The sequence below is a fragment of the Calonectris borealis genome, chromosome 5, assembly GCF_964195595.1.
Source record: "Calonectris borealis chromosome 5, bCalBor7.hap1.2, whole genome shotgun sequence".
NCBI classification, from domain to species: Eukaryota; Metazoa; Chordata; class Aves; order Procellariiformes; family Procellariidae; genus Calonectris; species Calonectris borealis.
In genome coordinates, this window is record NC_134316.1 from 36,152,420 (window position 1) to 36,172,556 (window position 20,137).

At 33.7% G+C, this 20,137-nt stretch overlaps 1 protein-coding gene across 1 annotated transcript in view; it reads left to right on the forward strand.

Annotated features, from left to right (window-relative positions):
• RYR3 (ryanodine receptor 3) overlaps positions 1–20,137 on the forward strand; it is a 256,141-nt gene that overhangs the window by 219,253 nt on the left and 16,751 nt on the right. Inside the window, exons 77-93 of the mRNA XM_075151795.1 lie at positions 1,996–2,105; positions 2,957–3,008; positions 3,685–3,741; positions 4,017–4,116; positions 4,353–4,432; positions 4,667–4,743; positions 6,380–6,453; positions 6,700–6,717; positions 7,222–7,302; positions 7,723–7,811; positions 8,232–8,360; positions 8,735–8,839; positions 9,993–10,074; positions 10,394–11,718; positions 14,909–14,967; positions 17,561–17,729; positions 18,380–18,466. Coding sequence (XP_075007896.1) covers positions 1,996–2,105; positions 2,957–3,008; positions 3,685–3,741; positions 4,017–4,116; positions 4,353–4,432; positions 4,667–4,743; positions 6,380–6,453; positions 6,700–6,717; positions 7,222–7,302; positions 7,723–7,811; positions 8,232–8,360; positions 8,735–8,839; positions 9,993–10,074; positions 10,394–11,718; positions 14,909–14,967; positions 17,561–17,729; positions 18,380–18,466 — 2,694 coding nt within the window. The remainder of the gene's footprint in view (positions 1–1,995; positions 2,106–2,956; positions 3,009–3,684; positions 3,742–4,016; positions 4,117–4,352; positions 4,433–4,666; positions 4,744–6,379; positions 6,454–6,699; positions 6,718–7,221; positions 7,303–7,722; positions 7,812–8,231; positions 8,361–8,734; positions 8,840–9,992; positions 10,075–10,393; positions 11,719–14,908; positions 14,968–17,560; positions 17,730–18,379; positions 18,467–20,137) is intronic.

Consider the following 20,137-nt stretch of genomic DNA (forward strand, 5'->3'; position numbering starts at 1 on the left):
GTAAATCCCACCCACTCATTCTCAGTCTGTTCAAGTGTGTATTTTTCCCATGCTTGCATTAAGGTTCCAGTCCTGCAGTTTCACATATAACGTATATTAGTACTCCCAAAGCTTTCAAAACAAAAAGTAATGTATACATATGTGTATAAAAAAATAGTAAGAATGTTCAAAAGTACATGCAGATTTGTCACTGAATGTTAGTTATGTTTTGCATTTTGTTTCACTGACCAATCAGAGGATCAGAATTGTACAAATACGTATCCTTACTAATCATTAACCACCTGAGCTGTTATACAATGTTCCGTTACCCCTCTTGATCTCACTTTCACAACCCCCCCAGGCACCGTTCTATTAACCTCTTCCTCCATGGCTATCAGAACTATTGGATAGAAACAGAGGAATATTCATTTGAGGAGAAACTAGTTCAGGATTTGTCTGTAAGTACTGACATAATTGGGCATATTTTTCAGTGCCCACTTTAGTGTATATTTTATGTATCTATTATAGCCTATATTTAATTTTTGTGTACTGTATGCATATGCATAAACATATAAAATGCTAATCCTTATGCTTCAGGGCATAAGGTCATTTTCTACTGTGGTCAAAAAGACATTCGTCCTGTGATGCAGGACGATACTGCACTGAAGTGCAGTAAGGTGGTTATGCCTTGAGACGAACTATGTGATACTCATTCTTGGGAAGAGAAATGGATTAGATGAACTGTCAGACTATTTTTGTCATTATGGTAATTCCTATGTTCCTATATTTTATTTACTGGTTTTTTAAAGCTTGACACAACTGATCCTTTCCCCTTTTTAAAATTTTTGTTGATGCATAATATTTAATTTTAACATTTTCAGCTTTAATACAAATTAATTTTGCTGTTTTCTTGTTGATACATCATAAGGAGAAGTAAATATATGCAGCCATATTCAGCAAAAATTTAGTTTACATGTGTACTTGGTAAAAGTGATTGGTAAACTTCAGCACTTTGTGACTAAATATTGATTCAGAAAGCCTAATGCTTTTTCTCTTCCCTCTCTGTAGTTTGTTTGTCTAAAATACTTCCCAGGGGCCTATCTCCATAGTATCTAAACATCATGAAAATGAATATATAGCTTCATGGATCACATGAAGATGTATCAGGAGATGCTTCAGTGTTAGCAAAAGTAGTCATGTTGTGCTTTTAAAGACCCGCTGGTATAGAATGTTGTATGATTTTTCAAAATTATAGTCAATATGTTCTTATACTCTGGACAATTATATGGTCACAGTCTTTGTTTGACTTTGTTGCTTCTTTTTAAAGGAAGGAACGAGACCATTAATCAAAACAGTAATTACAATTCTTTCAGATTTACTAGAGAGGTGAATTGAACTTCTGTAATTACAATTATTGCTATAATTACAGTAATTCTACAATAATTACAAACCCTACAGAGGGTAATAACACAAGACAGGTAGAGGTGATATGCTGCTCTTTTGCCAGTGCTGGCTATGTTATATTTCAAGCTGCCAAAAAATGTTTAAAGTTGACAATAAGAGCAGTCCTTACATTTGTTGAATCAAGGTTACCTAGAAGTGATATATGAAAGTATTGTAGCAAACTATTAAAAATAGTTCCATTTACCAATAATTCTCCTGCTAAGTAATTGAGCTGGGAATTTTTTTCAATTCTAGTCCACTGGAAACACATAATTTCTGCTGAATAAGGCTTCCCTAAGATTTTCACTGTCTCGTTCTCAATACCTTACAAATGAGAAACTTCTAATGTTACTATCAAATATGAATAACAATCAGATACTCTAACTCCTTCTGAGTCATACAGGCACATAATGCTGCAGGTTATGCTGTAAGCTGCTGAATAAGATGAATACTGGAAGTTAATACAAACTGGACAGAATAAAATTACCGAAATCCTTTCCTAAGCTTAATTACTCAATTTTTTTCTTACTCATGAAGCTTAATTTGTATATTCTGATATAAATCTTGAGACAGACACCTCCAAAAAAAGGTGAAGAGGAAGAGGAAGAAACTGAGAAAAAACAGCCTGATCCACTTCATCAGATTATCCTCTATTTCAGTCGCAGTGCTCTCACAGAGAGAAGGTAAAAAGAGCTGTGTTGAAAAGCACACTGAGTAAAAGCCACAGTAATTGAATTTCTAATAACATTACAGAGGTGATTTAACACAACTGCAGCTCATTATTGTGCATGGTGAATACTTTTTTGCCTCTCAGTTTCATTAGAGTTTTCGTGTAATTAAACCCAGTATAACCTTTATATTGAGACAAATATTGACTATTTTTGACATTTTAAAAGCTTGGTAAATACCCAATACAGAAATAACCAAGCATGAATTCTTATAGAAACATGAAGTCTACAGAAACTGCTGGTTCATTCAGAGTATCCTCCCCTGGTCTCTGCTGGTAACAAATGGGTGTTCTTGTTGGTATTCATTACATTTTATTCAGTATGTCAGAAAAGGTTTCATTGATGATTAGCGTTGATTTCTTTCAGTGCCAGTTTCTGTTTTGAATTTACACTGTTGATTAGAATATGTATTTTGTGTGAGTAGAGTACTCCAGTGTTTCATATAATTTTTCTGTATGACTAACATAATCTGGCCATCTGACAGTTATAATTATTCTAACTTACATCTCCATAATACTTTTCTGCACCTGCAACAGCCAGTGATCCTGACTTATCCAACATGACTAAGTTGGATGTCCAAATATATGTCTAAATTGTTTAATTAAAAAGTTACAGAGACTTTAGTTTGAGATAAGAAAATACAGTTATAATATGATTTTCAAGTGTAATAGCATTCCAAGTAGACATGTGTATCTACTTTAATAAAATACCCTTTAATAAAAATGGTATTTAAATATTAGTAGGAGTATGACATCTTTTTATTACTACATCGTAAAATAATTTTAAATATTTTTTACTCTTTATAGCAAACTAGAAGATGATCCTTTATATATTGCCTATTCCGCCATGATGGCAAAGGTAAATACATAATTTCAAGCTCCATCCCTCACTCTGCTCAGGTACTTCCCATTAATTCTAGATGCTTTTTAAACCTTTTCCTTCTATTTCTTATGTGGACTGCTTGATACTAGTAATTTCTATATTTTTAATGAAGCAAATGCTCTTCAGAGTTCTATATATAATAACAAATTCCTACATTAAAATAATACTATAAGATTCCAGTAGGTGTAATCCTGTTGATATCACTTGGCACTTTGTTTCGTACAGGATTAATTCATGAACAGTCTTAACATGTTAGTTATCTTTATTTTTTGGGTGATTATTTTGGAGTTAATATTTGCAGACTGTGAAAAATAAGTTGACAATCAGTTTTTGCAACATCTTGATTACAGCTGACACATGTGAGGAGAGTTTGTGAAGATAAACCTTATGGATATAAATAGAGATGTGACACAAGAACACATAGTCTGCAGTTACAGGGTGTATATGTAGTTGGATGAATACCCTGAAGTACTCATACATTAGGGAATATCAGCTTCTTAGTGCGGATGAGCACTATTTACGATTACAGGGATTTTAAATCTTCCTAATGGCTTTAATTATTGCTTGAAAAAAATGTCTTTACTATAGTAAAAATAGTCATTATGTTTCATAACAAGCAAAATCTTGTGATTTCTGTTTCTAACATAAAAAGAGCTGTCAGGAAGAAGAAGAAGAAGAGGAAGAAGAAGAAAAAGAAAAGACATTTGAGGTGAGAGTTTAAATAACATTTCTTTCTCATACCTAATGTGCAAGTATTTTAAATACGTTCACTAGAATAAATGCAAGAATAACACGGTGTGTATTGAGCTAGTTTACTAGGTTATTCGTATAAAAGACAGACGGTGTATTCTGAAGTTTTGGACTCAAACAACCCATGGATTATGGAGGCAGATGGCCTTCAATAACTTCAGATTTCTCATCTTCCTATTTTTCCTGAATCAATTCCAGTCTGTATTCTGTTCTCATTTTTGTTCCCAAACCTAGGAGAAAGAAATGGAAAAACAGAGAACTCTCTATCAGCAAGCTCGCTTACATGATCGTGGGGCTGCTGAGATGGTCCTTCAGATGATTAGTGCAAGCAAAGGTAATGTTCTGTGCAGTATTAAAAGTATACATGATACACATATCGTATGTATAATGCTATAGATATATATAGTGTATTATGTCATTATACCTGTGTTATGTATATCATATACAACTTTATATAATGAGGCAAAATAAATGTAAATTACAACTATATTAGGTAAAATTTCCAGTCTGCTTTTCTGATTGAATAATTAATAATTGCAAGTTTTAATGACTGTACCCTTGTTTTGACAGGTCATACAGGACCCATGGTTGTTGAAACACTAAAACTTGGTATTGCTATTCTAAATGGTGGGAATACCATAGTTCAACAGGTAATGCTTTTCTAAGTACTGTGAGTCTTGCTTGTATAAAGGAGGCAAGTAATTTTGAGAATTTTAGTGTTCTGTCATGTTTTTATTTTAGTGCATTTAATTTTAAGCTAAACAGTGAACAGATTTTTGGTACAATAACAATGATATTATTGCTTGCCAGTGGCAATTCAGGAAATTGTAAATTCATATAATTTTAATATAGATTTTTTTTCCCCAAAAATGTATACCCTCTAGAAAATGCTAGACTACCTGAAGGAGAAAAAGGATGCTGGATTTTTTCAAAGTCTGTCTGGCTTGATGCAGTCCTGCAGGTAAAAGCATAAATCATATTATTACAGTTTCAGTTTTATTCAGGTTGGTGGCTTATTGCTCAGTGCAGGTGGTTTTGTTAGATTTAGATTACAGGAGTCACAGATTGTAGAACTCCTGTGGGAAATTTTTGTGAATCAGAGGAATATCACGTTAATCTTCTGGAGTATTCTTCCAAAGGAGAAAATAAAGAAAAGACTGTGTATGCCTTTGAAGGCTTAGTTTGGGGAGGCAGAAAAGTAAAATGTAATGGATCCTTTAGGATCCTTGAGGGTCCCAGATCCCTCAAGTTTTCTGTCTGTGTGGTTCTAAGGATGGAGAAGAGCCATCACTGAAGGGAGAGAGGCCAGCAGAGCTTTACTAAGCTTTCAGTTTCTGCACATCTCTGACGAGTTACATAATTTCTGTCTCTTTATGTGAATCCTCTGCATATGTATCAGGTTTGTTAGGGATGGCACGTGGCCGGTGAGACTATAGTAGTCCATTCCCTTGATAAACTAAAAGTTCAAATTAGGTAAGGTAAAGGACTCCCATAAAGAAAGTGGAAAACTGTTGGTGTTTCTGATTACTCTTACAGTAGACAACCTCCTTTTCTCAGCCTTTTAAAGCAACAGAAGGGTTCTGAAGGAGTAGACTGGAAATTAGAAGTGGAGAAGCTATATGAAGACAGGAAGAAATGTGGAAGGAATGGTGACTTGCACTGCAGAAATTATCACTGTGTAGTTGCAGCCTAATCAAATAACATCTATCTTGTAATTTTTCCATTTATGTAGAACAATTTAGCAAGGACTTGCTCAAACAGGACCTGCAGTGATGATATTACCGGTTGTGTATGTGTATCATTCAGGACTTCATTACCAAAGACTTTGATAAAATTACTTGAACAGTGACAAGAGAATGAATATGATGCTTTAAAAATGCTTTTGGTTTTAATGATGTCACTAGACAGTAGAATATGTGACTGCATTGCTGTTTAACTGAAAAAAAATTAGATAATCATAAATTATGTTTGGACTGTTTGAATGGAAGTATACTGACTGAGTGATGAGAAGAATCATCATCTGCTATTCCACATGCTAGGCTATGCCAAGTTAGCAAAAGAAAATTCAGATATCAGTGTACTTTGACCTCAGAAAATACGGAATCTCTGATTCCATATATGTCTTCTGAATATGGAATCAGAGATTCCATACGTCTTCTGAATAACATAGGAATGCATAATATATACAGTAACAATATAAGAGAAATAATAAGTGGAAAAATGACTTAAGAAATAACTGCAGTAATGTCCTTTTGGCAGGCAGGTTTAAGTCAATATAAAGAGTAATATTTCAGGTTCCTTCTCCACTTTTAATTTATAAATGAAACCATGAATGACATTACTGGAAGTGAAGTTAGGTAAGTGGTGAGACCTGACCTGAGACTCATTTCTTTTCAGAAATGTACACTGGACCCTTATTTTCATCCCAAGCTTTTTTATTTAATACTCATATTAAATAAAATATGAGGCAATGCATGTCACAGTGGGTCAAGACTAGTTGTTGAAGGCCTCCTGAGATTTCCTAGAAGAAAAGAATTTTCCGTTGTGTACTATAGTACTTTTTCCTGTTTGTTTTTTTTTTTTTTCTTCAATATAAGTGTTCTTGACTTGAATGCGTTTGAGAGACAAAATAAAGCAGAAGGCCTGGGAATGGTTACTGAAGAAGGAACTCGTAAGTAGAATGAAATTGATTCCAGTAGTGCTTTAAACATTATTTGTGCTTCCTTCTTCTGTGCTTCTAGAACTGTTATTTACTGTGGCTTGAGGTTTCTGTTGATAAACTTACTATAAGTAATTCTAGGCTTTGAGTTCTGAATATGCTTTATATTTACAAAATCTTTAGAAGTAATTTTTAAGAAAACATTGTAACTTCCAATATTCTTATCCTGTATTCTTGTTATTTTTCTTTGATCCACAGTCATCGTTCGTGAGCGTGGTATGTTTGGGTTTACAGTTTTCGATACTGTTGTTGCAAAAATGTGTTGCAAATACAGAGAGAAATCTTTCATTGCATCTTCCCAAATATCTTTAGGTTTAGCTTTATGGTCTGCAGCAGGTTGTGTGTTCAGCTTGGATAAAGAGTTTGATGCTTATTAAAGAAGTGTCATTCATATTTAAGGCATGATTTTAGTTATGACTAACCATTTACTTATTAGATATATATCCTGTTGCTTTCTTTCTTTTTTTTTCTTTTTCTTTTTTTTTCTTTTTTTTTTTTTTTAACCATGGATGCATTGGAGTGCTAAATATTTTGGCTTTGCTTTTTTTGTCTCAGTTTTTCTTTTCATTATTATCAGTCTGTTTTTTTAAATTGCTTTAATGCTTCTATAATACTGTTTTTTATTAGAATTCCAGTTTTAAAGGTTGCTATAAGATTATGTGTTCTGCATATTTAATCATAACTATTGTCACATAATCATTGTATTTATATATATTAAAGGTGAAAAAGTGTTGCAGCATGACGAATTTACTCGAGATCTATTTAGATTTTTACAACTGCTCTGTGAAGGGCATAACAATGGTAAGTGAACTGAATTAATTTTGGGGAAAATGTGTGATGAGTCTGTTCTAAAACAGACTTGAATAGATGAATAGAATTCTAATGTTTCTTTTCCTCTAATTCATTTAGTTTTCTGAGGGGAAACTGGCATGCCAACAATTTGAATTGTGGAGTTCAATTTGAATTTTTAAGTCTCAATGTCATTTCAGTTTTTATGCCAATCGTTAATAGTAAAGCCTATTGCAAGTCATGTGGATAACAATTCTTCAGTTTTATTTACATTGTGATCTACTGTAGTTCAATTTCCACCACATAGGCATCTGTACCCAACAAAGGACTTAAAAAGAATGTATTCTCCATGTCTCCATGAAAATATGAAAATAACCTTGTATTTTTTATTCCTATATATACTAACCAAGCACAAATCACTTCTTATTTCAGATTTTCAAAATTACCTACGTACTCAGATGGGCAACACCACAACAGTGAATATTATCATCAGTACAGTTGACTATCTCTTGCGTCTTCAGGTGAGGAAAAAACAGAGGAAAATGGAGTATAACATATTTGTCTTTCCTTCATTTTTATAAATTCACATTTTACTGGAATCAAATGTGAAAATCCTCTCTTCAGGGATATAAGAAGAAAGAATTCTGATAAAAGAAAGAATTCTGATTTAATTTGTTTCATCTCTTCTTTCCTTTGACAATAGATGACCTTTCAGAATTCTGTGTGAAACCAGATGTTTGTTAATTTATTTCATTGTTCACTTCTGCAGGGAGCACAGTTAGGTAAAAAAGCAAAAAGTTATTGTCATGAGAAATAAATTGACACAGAAATACTAAATTTCATCTGCTGCTGATTCAACTTTTGGTGATACAAATGCAGGCAGTAAATACTGCATACAGAATACAAAATTAGAAAATATAACATTACTGTTTTTTTCTTAGGAATCAATCAGTGACTTCTATTGGTACTATTCAGGAAAGGATGTCATTGATGAATCAGGACAACGTAACTTCTCTAAAGCTTTGGCTGTCACCAAACAAATATTCAATTCCCTTACAGAATATATCCAGGTAAACAAAATGTTTTGCTCAAGGTACTAACAGTGAAGTTCTATGATTACATGGCCTGGTCATGTCCTATCATAAATTTGTAAATACTTTGGCTTTATTTTTCTTAATTTTGATCAGGTTACATGGAATCACTGGCCCAGTGTAAAGTTAATACTAAAACATGTGAATGGCTGCATATTTAACATGATACAATCTAGTATTTATGCACTAGATACCAGAGAGACCTTGGGAAGCTTTCTCATGTAGCTTCATGGAAGCCTGAAGTTTCTTTTCTTATTTTTTCAGGGAGAAATCCTAGGAAAGCAAATTGTTTTATTTGTTTTGTTTTATTTTATTTTATATGAATAAAAATGTGTTTTTCTTAATTTTTTTAGGGCCCTTGCATAGGTAATCAACAGAGTCTGGCTCACAGTAGGCTGTGGGATGCAGTTGTTGGCTTTCTTCATGTCTTTGCCAATATGCAGATGAAACTTTCACAGGTATTTTCAGTAGTCAAGTAATCCTTCTTTGCTTATTTTTATAAATTACAGTCAAGTGAATGTTGAAAGCTGTAAAGCAGTTAATGTGCTGATACTCATTGGTTGTGCATGGGCCTATTGTAATGTAGAGGTCCACGACTGAATCTCAGGACTAGCATCTTCAGAACACTCTTTCAGCATTAATCATCACTGTGCACTCACCTTTTCTAATATCAAACTTACTGCTTCCAACTCAGTTATACCTTTCTGATAATGAAGATGGCCATTTGGTTCCTTCCTCCCTGTTGCCAAAACCTGATGATCTGTCAGAGCAGAAGCACCATTAAAAGCATGGTTCCCATGCTACAGCTAAGTAGGGCAAGAGAAAAGCTGAAAAAGATTCAAAGAGGGAGGGAATGTGACAGTCAGTCAACTTGTGGAGTTAATTCATCACAGACACTGAGCAGGAGGGCAACAGGCAGTGTTCATTTCACTGTGCAGGGCATTGTGGAGTCCCACCCCTCTTCACAGTTTCAGGCTTCTATGTTCTTTTGCGACTTCTGCTTAATGTACTCATACGCTCAAGCCACGAGGCACTGAATGCAACAGTGCAGAGTAACTTCCTCCGTGTTATTCAATGTCTCTGCTACCCTCTGACTTACTCATAAGATTTCTTCCCACCCTACAGAAGTATATCAGAATTTTGAGGATACTTAACAGTTTTTAGGTTCCTTAATGTTAGTCACAAATCCATGTTAGACTTACCATGTTCTGTAGTTAAACTAAACAGTTCTAGTTCTGTTTGAGTGGTAATGCATTATGCCATGAAATATTCCCTGTGAAGTGAGAAAGGATGGATTCTTTCTGAGATGAATACTGCCAGATCTGTGGAGTAACCAATTTTGTGAGTTTCTGCTGTCCCTTATCTGCATTTCGATACTCCTTAATGCTTTATTAAAGCTTATCTTTATGGTATTAATACCTCTGCTGTAGTAAGTTACCCTCATATTGTATAAGACTTCTGGTAGTAATCATAATAAAATGACAATGAAATGTTGCTGAAGAACGTGAACTACATTTAGGTGACCATCCTGCATACTGCTTTTTTCCAAATATATTTAATTTTCCAGATAAATACAAAGAAAAAACAACTTATACTCCATTTTTTTTACAGGACTCTGCTCAGATTGAATTGCTTAAAGAACTGCTAGATCTGCTAAAGGATATGGTAGTGATGCTCTTGTCACTGCTTGAAGGTTGGACCTGTTTTTCTTTATGGTCAAATATGATTATTTCAGCTTCATAATGTAAAGTACAATAATTATGTTAATCTTTCTAAACTGTTTTTTAGTTGCCTTTATGTAATGCCAGGAAAAAAAACTATTTCATATATATTTCATATTTATTCTGGAATATACATAGTCATGGAAAAGAGGGCTGCTACAGAAAAGCACGTTGAAAGAAAAATTACGAAGATTTAAGAATTTTTTTGTTCTGTTCTCAGCATGAATATGAAATTTATTTATTTAAAATGTAGCGATGTTAAATAACTTCCTGTTTTAACACACTACTTAGGTAACGTTGTAAATGGAACTATTGGAAAACAAATGGTAGACACGCTTGTAGAATCATCTAGCAATGTAGAAATGATTTTGAAGTTCTTTGACATGTTCCTCAAGTTAAAAGATCTGACTAACTCAGATGCTTTCAAAGAACATGACCCAGATGGTAAAGGCATCATTTCAAAGAAGGAATTCCAGAAATCAATGGAGGCTCAAAAACAATATATACAGTCAGAGATTGAATTCCTGCTGTCCTGTGTAGAAGCTGATGAAAATGATATGTTTAACTATGTTGATTTTGTGGAAAGATTCCATGAACCAGCCAAAGACATTGGATTCAATGTAGCAGTATTGCTAACAAACCTTTCAGAGCACATGCCTAATGATTCACGTCTTCAGAGCTTACTTGAACCTGCGGAAAGTGTTCTTAATTACTTTGAACCATACCTTGGCCGTATTGAAATAATGGGTGGAGCCAAGAAAATAGAAAGAGTTTACTTTGAAATCAGTGAATCCAGTAGAATGCAATGGGAGAAGCCGCAGGTGAAGGAATCCAAAAGGCAGTTCATATTTGACGTTGTAAATGAAGGTGGAGAGCAAGAAAAAATGGAACTTTTTGTGAATTTCTGTGAAGACACGATCTTTGAAATGCAGTTAGCATCTCAGATCTCTGAAACAGATTCATCTGAGAGACCTGAGGAAGAGGAAGAGTCAGAGCCTTGTTATGTAATGGATATTGGAAGTGATGAGGAAGAAGAAAAGTCCCTGGAATCTGCTTCAGCTTTTGCAATGGCCTGTGTTGCAGTGAAGAAGAATGTTGCCAACTTTTTTAAAATGGTCACTGTGAAGAACCTAAGGAAACAATACAGGAAAGTTAGAAAGATGACAGTAAAAGAGATGGTAAAAGTGTTTTTCTCCTTTTTCTGGATCCTATTTGTAGGGATGTTCCAACTGTTCTTTACTATAGTGTGGGGAATTTTCCAGATTCTTTGGAGCACTGTATTTGGAGGTGGCCTGGTTGAAGGAGCCAAAAACATTAAAGTTACTAAAATATTAGGGGACATGCCTGACCCAACACAGTTTGGAATCCATGATGATGTTATGGAAGCAGAAAAAGCTGAAGGTGCTGAGCATGGCATCACAGCTGAACTTGTGCAGTTCGTGAAGGGTGAAAAAGGAGAAACTGACATAATCTCAGACATTTTTGGCATTCACACAAAGAAAGAAGGTGGCTCAAAACATGGTCATGATGCTGGACTTGGAGATATTGCGGAAATCCTTGGTACTGATATCCAGTCATCTTTGGAAAACACAGTTCGTAAGAAAAAAGGATTACAGGTATGTTAAGGAGATTTTGTATTTCTTTGCAGAGAATAATAATAATACAAATATATTACTGAATTCTCTATTAGTAACTGAATTATTTGCCAGTTAATTGTTAATAAATGTTCTCAATGAGAACATACTTTATAATCCGTACTCTTTAAAAAACAAACAGGAGAGTTTACGTGGCAGAAAAATTCAGCCCAGTGTGTTTAGATTTCACTGCAGTAAATTGCTAGCAGCTTTCTAGGCACAGTTTTTGCTTTAAATGGTTTACAGTCTTGTTTATTCTGCATACCCCATTTTTTCACAGTATATTTCAATTACTTTTACAATCTACTTTTTCCATAATACTGCCTTATCATTATCATCTTTCTTCTACATGCTTTACTGATCATGTACAATAAAATATCCTTTTTTCCTATTATTTGAAATAATTTTGCCAGAATTTATTGTTACTTTAATGTTTATCATATAATCATATAAACCTCCATTGTACAACAACTTATTTCATTATTTCCTCTTCATTCATATGTTTTTCTCCAAGATTTGTTTATTGCCTAGATCGGACTGTATTTTTCCATTTATTTTTCTTATTTATTTATTAATTCATTTTTATTTGTGTACTTAAAAATGACAGTCTTTTAAAATCCTGTCTCATTTAGCATAAATGTTATGTGGTTTGTATTTAAAAATACTATTTTAACTTAAAGATCTTAGCAGGTCTGAGTAAATATTTTAGAATTTTATTGAACAATAGTTGAAATAAATGTTTTACTTCAGATCTGAGTAAATATTTTAGAATTTTCTCTGCTTTACTTTGATTTATACATTTCTCTCAGATTTGTTTGTAACTACTGATAAAAATACTCAGTAATTTATGCAGATACTTTGAGTCATTAACGTGAAGTCCGCTATGCAATTTATCCAGCTTTTACCTTTAATATATTATCTAGTGAAACTTACCAAAATAATTTTTACACTAATTCTATATTATAGAAATTGCTATTCACATTGTGAATGGCTCAAGTAATCCAGTTACAGCACGGGATATAACTATTAAGTAGAGCTCAAAGAAGAAACAGCAATGTGAGAATCAAAAATTCCCTTCAGGAAGTCACTATGTCTTTCTTAAGCATTTACAATAATAAAACTTAAAAAAATGGATAGAAACAGAAATTCACTTCTATGTACTGGAAAAGCAATTGTGTAGTGATAAGATCAATGACATTACCACATAGCCAGAGAAACTGCAAAATAACCTATGGAATTGTATATAATGAAGATTGTTAGGACTTAGCTTTTACTGTGAAGTTCCACAGCAATCTGTGCTGAGCGCCATGTGGGTTCACAAATAAGAAAAGAAGTGAGTAGTGAGCTAACAGAGTTTGCTGATAAATCTAAGTTATTCGTAGCAGTAAAATCAAGAGCTAACTGCAAAGTTGCCTTAAAATAGCAGATGCAAATCAGTGAAGTGATGTATATGGGAGGAAAATTTATAATTTTACATGTAAAATGTTGGATTTTGAGATCATTTTACTGTTTGGGTATGAAATCTTGGGAACATAATAGAGTTATACAGAAGTATCTGTTCAGTGAAAATGTCAATCAACACAGATCAAAAAAGCAAACTGAAATTTTGAGTTGTTGAGAAAGGGAGAGAGGAAAACCCCAGAATATTACTATGCTCCATGAACCCCAAGTGTATCTGTCTTGAAGACCATGTTCCCCCAATTCAGAATGAATGTGATAAAACTGAAAAAGGTTCAGTGGAGGTCAAAAAGTTATCAAAACTTGATATGGAACAAATCTTGTGTGTGGAATTAAGTAGGTTAAGGCTCTTCAGCCTGGAAAGGAGACAACTGAGAGAGCATATGATAAAGAGATGGAGAGGATGGATACGGATTTATTCATTCTTCCCCCACCCTACCCCTTAGAAGAACTAGGCGTCATCAAATGATCTCTGAATTACCCTCCACCAGCTTGAGATCTTAGGGGAAACTCTTTGTGGAAGAGTTACACATGCTTCCATCATGTGTACTAGATGAGGTTCCTTCCATCATCATGTGTACTAGATGAGGTTCCACAGATAAAAGGTGAGATAAGCAAGGCAAGATCGATTTAGTAAATTCTTTCATAAATTCTTTCACTACTTATGTGAGAGAGATAGGCATCCAGGTGCGTACTGGGGAAAAAGTTTAGATAACTGTATTTATGTATTAACCAGAAATGTAGGAGAATACACCAATGCACAACTGGTGTCTAAGCACTTTGAGAGAATACAGAAGAGGGTAAAGAGTTAAGATAGGTTTTTGCAAAAATGAATGGTAACAAATTTAGACACTTTAGATTCCTTTGTGAATCTAGAATTTCGGAGCCTGCATCTCTTTGATTTCCAGTGAAGCTTAGATACCCAAACTGCATTTGAAATGAGTTTACTTTGCAGCACTGAGCCTAAAGGTGTTTGAAATCCAGGCCCCAGTTTCTTTGCTGCAGTTAGCCATCTGTAAAATTGTATATTGGTTTTTCCTTATCTCAAGGGGATGTTGTAAACACATACTTAAATGGTTGTGAGGTGTGACAGTAAAGGTTTAATGAACCATCAACCCACCTAAGATAAATAGTTTGAAGAAAACATTTCATAAGTAAAAGTTGTTTAAATATTTGTCTGTTTCCAATTGCATCAGCTGATCTTGACAAAGTAATAGGGTTTTGTAATATATTTTTACAATTACAAAGATGTTTTTCGGATTTTTGATGCTATTATTGATATATTATTTCTTGTTTCATATTTGGAATGAGGCAAATTGATGCTCATTTTCCACATAATCAGTAACTGCACTGAGTCTTTGTGAGTGACTTTTGTATTAGGATATGATCTGGATGTAGTTACCTTCATCCTCAACTGGTCACATAATCTGTCTGATAACGATGTATAATTACTTTAAGTTGTTCAGTCAACTCGGCCAGTTACAGTCTTGATAATACTATACTGAAAAAGGCTATCAGAAGAATTTCTGTAGTTTTCACTGTTAAAATCTAGTCTGAGCTGTCTGTTTTTAAAAATCTAAAACTTTAAAAGTGCAAAGTGGTATAAAAAGTATTGTGCGGTAATTATTTGATTTGTTTCTTAGAAAACAGAATCTAAAGTTACCAAAATTTTATTTGAATGGATCCATTTTGACAGTTAAAATACTTTTTGCAGATATCTGAAATTGCAAAAGAAGCTGAAAGAGAAAGAAAAGCAGAGGCTGAGAAGGCCGAGTAAGTTATTTTTACACAATTCCTGTTTAATTCCTTGCTACTTCCTAATGCTAGATAATTTGGCCAGAAAGAATCCAAGCAATGCTCAGTATTCAAAGCACTTTATGTACACTTTGTCTCATCAGTATTTTGAAAACCAGCACAGTCCCTAAGAAGTGGGTAACATCTCACTACTGAGATGTGGTAACAAAATGGTAATCTGATTTTTGTGGCCCTTGACAATTCTGAATATATAAATCTGTGGCCATTGTCTTTTTAAAAATTCCCATAACTACCTTTAAAAATGAGCACCAGTCTTGAAAAAAGCTCTGCAACTTGTCATTACTGCTATTTACACTTTCCCTACTACCCACTATAATTTTCAGGCAACAATAGTCAATCATTGAAACACAAGGTTTGACTAACCCAACAATTTTTATTATTGCAATTTTATCTGTTCTCAAGTTGTGAACTTGACAGCAGATATGTTCCTTTGTCCAGTCATCCTACATATGACTGCCTTATAAACAACTTTTAAAATGCTTACCTTGCTTTAGCAGCATCCTACTTTTAAGGGGCATGCTGTCTTTCTGGACCTGCAGCCACATTGTAGGCTTGCAGCTTGACGAATGCCCTTAAAATATTTGTAGACACGTGCAAAAGATCTCCTAGAGATTCTTACATATTCAAAAGGTATATATCATTTTTTTCTTTGTTTTCTATTTTGCTTCATGTTTAAAATGTTTACTTCAGCCTCATTTATCTTATCTGCCAAAGTTAATTTTTTTTTCAATGTGCCATTGGGGTCAATATTTTGGGACCGGATACACTTTGTGTAGCTTGTCTGAAAAGTATCCTTTTTTTAATCTCTGTGTATCTATGTTTATATGTGTGTATGTATGCATATATATATATATGTATGTGTATATACATATATGTATATATGTATGTCTTACATGGACAAGAATGTGTACACATATACATATGCTTACACAGGTGTGCATTTAAATGGGTTTTGGGGTTTTTTTTCTGTTACCTCATTAAAGTATGCCATCAACACTATGATGGTTCAGTATATTTTCATTTCCTATCTGTTACCTTTCAGGCTGCGTCTAACATACTTCTTCAATTAAAAAGTCCCTTTCTTACATTTTAGTGTCACAGAATTGTTTTGATATGATTTGTTTCTTTCTTCAATCCCTGCAGGGATGTTAAGCATATTATTTTCATTGTTCAGAGCACTTCTGGTAATTAAAAAGTGCACTTAAACTCTTCTATGTTTTTTTGTGGACCATGTATCCAAAGAACCTGTTGATGAGTGTTACTCAGTATGAAGACAATAATTTCAAAATAAGCAGTTTCAGAAACTGTTTTATCTAGACCATGTTACAATATACTATTAAGTTGATTAATATTTAGATTGGTCAAATGACCCCTTTTAAAAGTTTTCTTAAATCATATCACTACTGGGCTTTTTTCTTTCTTGACTGATTTTGGTGTCCTGATTTAGACACTAGTAGCATATTCAGCAGTGCTTCATTGAAGCAATTTATAAATATCTAGGAACTCGCTAAAAATCTCCTGTGCCATTCATTTTCTTATTTTAGGCTTTTTCACCTCTTCTTTTCCATAAGCATGTTCTGTTTCTACCTCTGTTATTTTATTGGACTTATTTTCCCTATTCCCTGTCTGCCATGCTTAATTCTCCTCTCAAGTACTTTTGCAGCATATTCAAATTGCCATCAGCTTAAAAATTTGAGTTTAAATGGCTTACATTTCTGAGGCCGCAACAGGGACCTTTTTTGGTAGAACATAAATACATTCTTAGAAACCTATTGTATGGTTCCTACTGCAGTAGTAGTGCGATGAAGTGAACCACACTGCATTTCTTTATCCTAAATTCTTTATCCTAAAACTTTCAACCACCTTGATGCCTCAACATTCTTTTACATATATGCAAGTTCAGCTTTTTTTTTAGTTTAGTAACTAAATTCCCGTATTAGTACATACAGTCTTGATATTAATTTTCATAAAGGCAGTTCAGTGGTACAGGAGGAACTATTGTAATCTTCTATATATTTTGTAACGTGCAACCCTCTGAAGCAAACTCCCTTGTTATTACTCATTCATCTCTGTAACAACAGTGATTGCCTTGACTGAAATGAATTCATTTTGTGATACTGTGATTCAATTATGATACTGTGTACCAAATCCCAAAAGCTTTATTTCTCTTCTTCAGCCTCAGACTCAAGAAAATACACATGAACTCTTACAATTTTTATGTTGCTTGTATTGAGTATATATGTACATCACTGGTTTTGGCAAGCATTACCCACTTCACACTTGGTGCAGTAACTTCTGCCTGGTTTTTGGCTTTTTACCCTTTTGATCTCCCCTCAACAACTCTATTCTTGCGTATCATTTGAAACTAAGGTCACTTTTTTTACTCTGGATTTACTGTCTACCTCAAATCTTTTACTTACAATCATTTTTCTCCCAGTGTTAAAACTAACTTTCAAAGCCAAACTTTCTGAATTGGAATTCCTTCTAAATGAATGCATTTACAATACAGAAGTTTGGCTAGGTATTTTTGTTTAGATAACCTTTCTTCTAGCATGGAAGATGGTGAGAAACAAGATAAAGCAAAGGAAGTACAATCTGAGCAGCTGGAAGAGGGAAAAACGAAGAAAAAGAAGCGAAGGCATGGACAAAAAATTGAGAAACCGGAGGCTGTTATGGCTAACTTCTTCAAAGCTTTGGAAATTTATCAAACAAAAATGCTTGTAAGTTTTTCTTAAATTCTTTTAGTCATTGAATTTTTATTTATGTAATATAGAACATATTATTTAATAATGAAGGGAGAAATGTTAATATAAAAGGAACATTGGCATGAGTTTTCAAATGACTGAATGTATTCAGTCTTTTGTGATTTTTGTAATACTTCATAGAGTTATATAAATAAAGTGTTTGTGTGTGTAATTTCTCCTTGGTCTAACAGGATAGACTAACCTCTTGGGCTCCTTGTTAGGAGCTCCCTATTTTCCATAATCTAATTTCTAGAATTGTAATTCTATTTTCTATGAGATTTTTCTTTGTTCTTAAAAACATCAAATGATGAACTCTCTGAAACCTTCTCAAGTAGTTTATTCCAGTATTGTGGCATTTCTTTTCAAGACTTCCTTCTAGAAAGTTTTCTTTAATACTCTATTTCAGTCTTCCCTGTTGCAATTTTAAGCCCGTTATTTTTAATCCCGCTTACCATGAAAAGGGGAGAATAGGCTGCCAAGAAATGTCCTTGCTCATTATAACTGGTGTATGAAGGCAACACAATTATGTATTTACTTCCTTAGAAACCTTGCTGCCTACTTTTCTTATCTTGATATTAGCTACAGGCCACCTCTAATTTTTTTTTTTTTTTTTTTTTTACTTTCAGCACTACTTAGCAAGAAATTTTTATAACTTAAGGTTTCTTGCTCTATTTGTTGCATTTGCCATCAACTTCATTCTTCTATTTTACAAGGTAAGATTATGCATTGTTCTTTAAATGCTTTTGCTTACTTCCAGAGGAATATTTAATGATGGTTTCAAGGCTTGTTTAATAAAGCCGTTATTACAAGCCCTTCAAACATGAACTAAAGCATTTAGATATGAAGTAGTTAAAATAATATTTTAAATTTGTAACTAAAATTTGTGGTATTAAAACTATTCTGTTTTTATTTTACTCAGGCTGAATGAAAACAGATTTATTTCATTTATCCTTTATAATTGAGCTTGTGTTTCTAGGCATTTTCTCATTTACGCACATAAGTCTGTTATAGTTTGGATTGTTAATCTTGTCATGGGAAATTTGAAATCCGACTAAAATAACTCAAATGTCAAAACTGTAGCATTTTTTTTTCTCATTTGTTTTAAGGGTATTGAGAGACTTTAGTTCACCTGATTATTCTCACTGACTATATTTCTGCTTTTTCTAAAGAATCCTACTGACTACATTCATTTTTGACTGGGAAATAGTTTATACATAATGTCAAAATCAGATTAATGTCTCTATTGAACTAGATGAGCTCATATGTTTTAGTTATACTTGATTTGTTCATAATTTTTTTTCATGCCTTTCAGGCCTGGGGTTTGGCATTTTGGGAGGAGTGCTTGCTTTATTTAATTTCTTTTTTCATATATTTTCATAAATTTAGTAATCTCTAATGAACATCAAATGTGTATTTCTTCCCATTCTGTGTTTCCATGGTGAGAGTATAATTCAGTTTTCATACTTATTTGCTCCATTTTCTTTGTTGTCATTTTCAATATGGTTGTTAGTGACTGTTGTGATGAAGGTATTTCTATACTGGGATTGTAATTGATTGGTATGAGCAGGCAGAAGAAATATAAAGCAAGAGAAGCCTTTTCATAGTAGGCTACAGTTCTTTTTTGTATCATTGATGAAGAAGGTTATACATCCATGCTTTAAAATTAATCTTAGGGTTTTACCTGAATCTAGTGAATTGTTTCAGGTTCTGGTGTATAACCCAATGATACAAAGTAGAACATCTTTAGCAGCCTTCAGTAATTTTATTCCTGAATCTTCACAACCTTTATCAATGAAAAGGAGTAGAATTCACTAAAGAGAACTCCCATCCATAAAAGCCTCATTTTTTTTCCTTTCCTTACAGATTTAAAGTCCATAAGAAAAGTCCACATTTATCTTTGTCCTGGAATCCGGCCCTTTTGATTTTCCTCTTCTAGATATAGGGTCCAAGTTGCAATAAGCTGATGAATCTTGTGTTTTCCAATACTACATTTTCTAGTTCTGTTGTTTACAACCAAAAACTTCAGAGAAGACAAAAGCAGCTGGCTGAACATTCAGTCTAGAGTCCTGATCTCAAGTATTTTGAAAAGCAGCTCCTACAACACAGTTATAGTCTCGGAGACAGGGCAGGTAAAGACGCAAAAGGCTCTTGAAAACTGGGTAGAATGTATGTGCGCTATTCCAGGAGAAAGACCATCAGGCTCCCTTCTTGCCTCTCTTTTTCCATCCCAAATGGTTAGAGAAGATGGACTTCAAAGGTATATGCAGAAGTCTGCTTTTGTCTATGCCAGTCCTTTTCTCCCCACTCTCTTCTGCTTTTCATTGGGTCTTGTGGGTCAGCCAACAACCCATTCTATTGCAGAGGAGGACAAAAGTTTGTGTTTA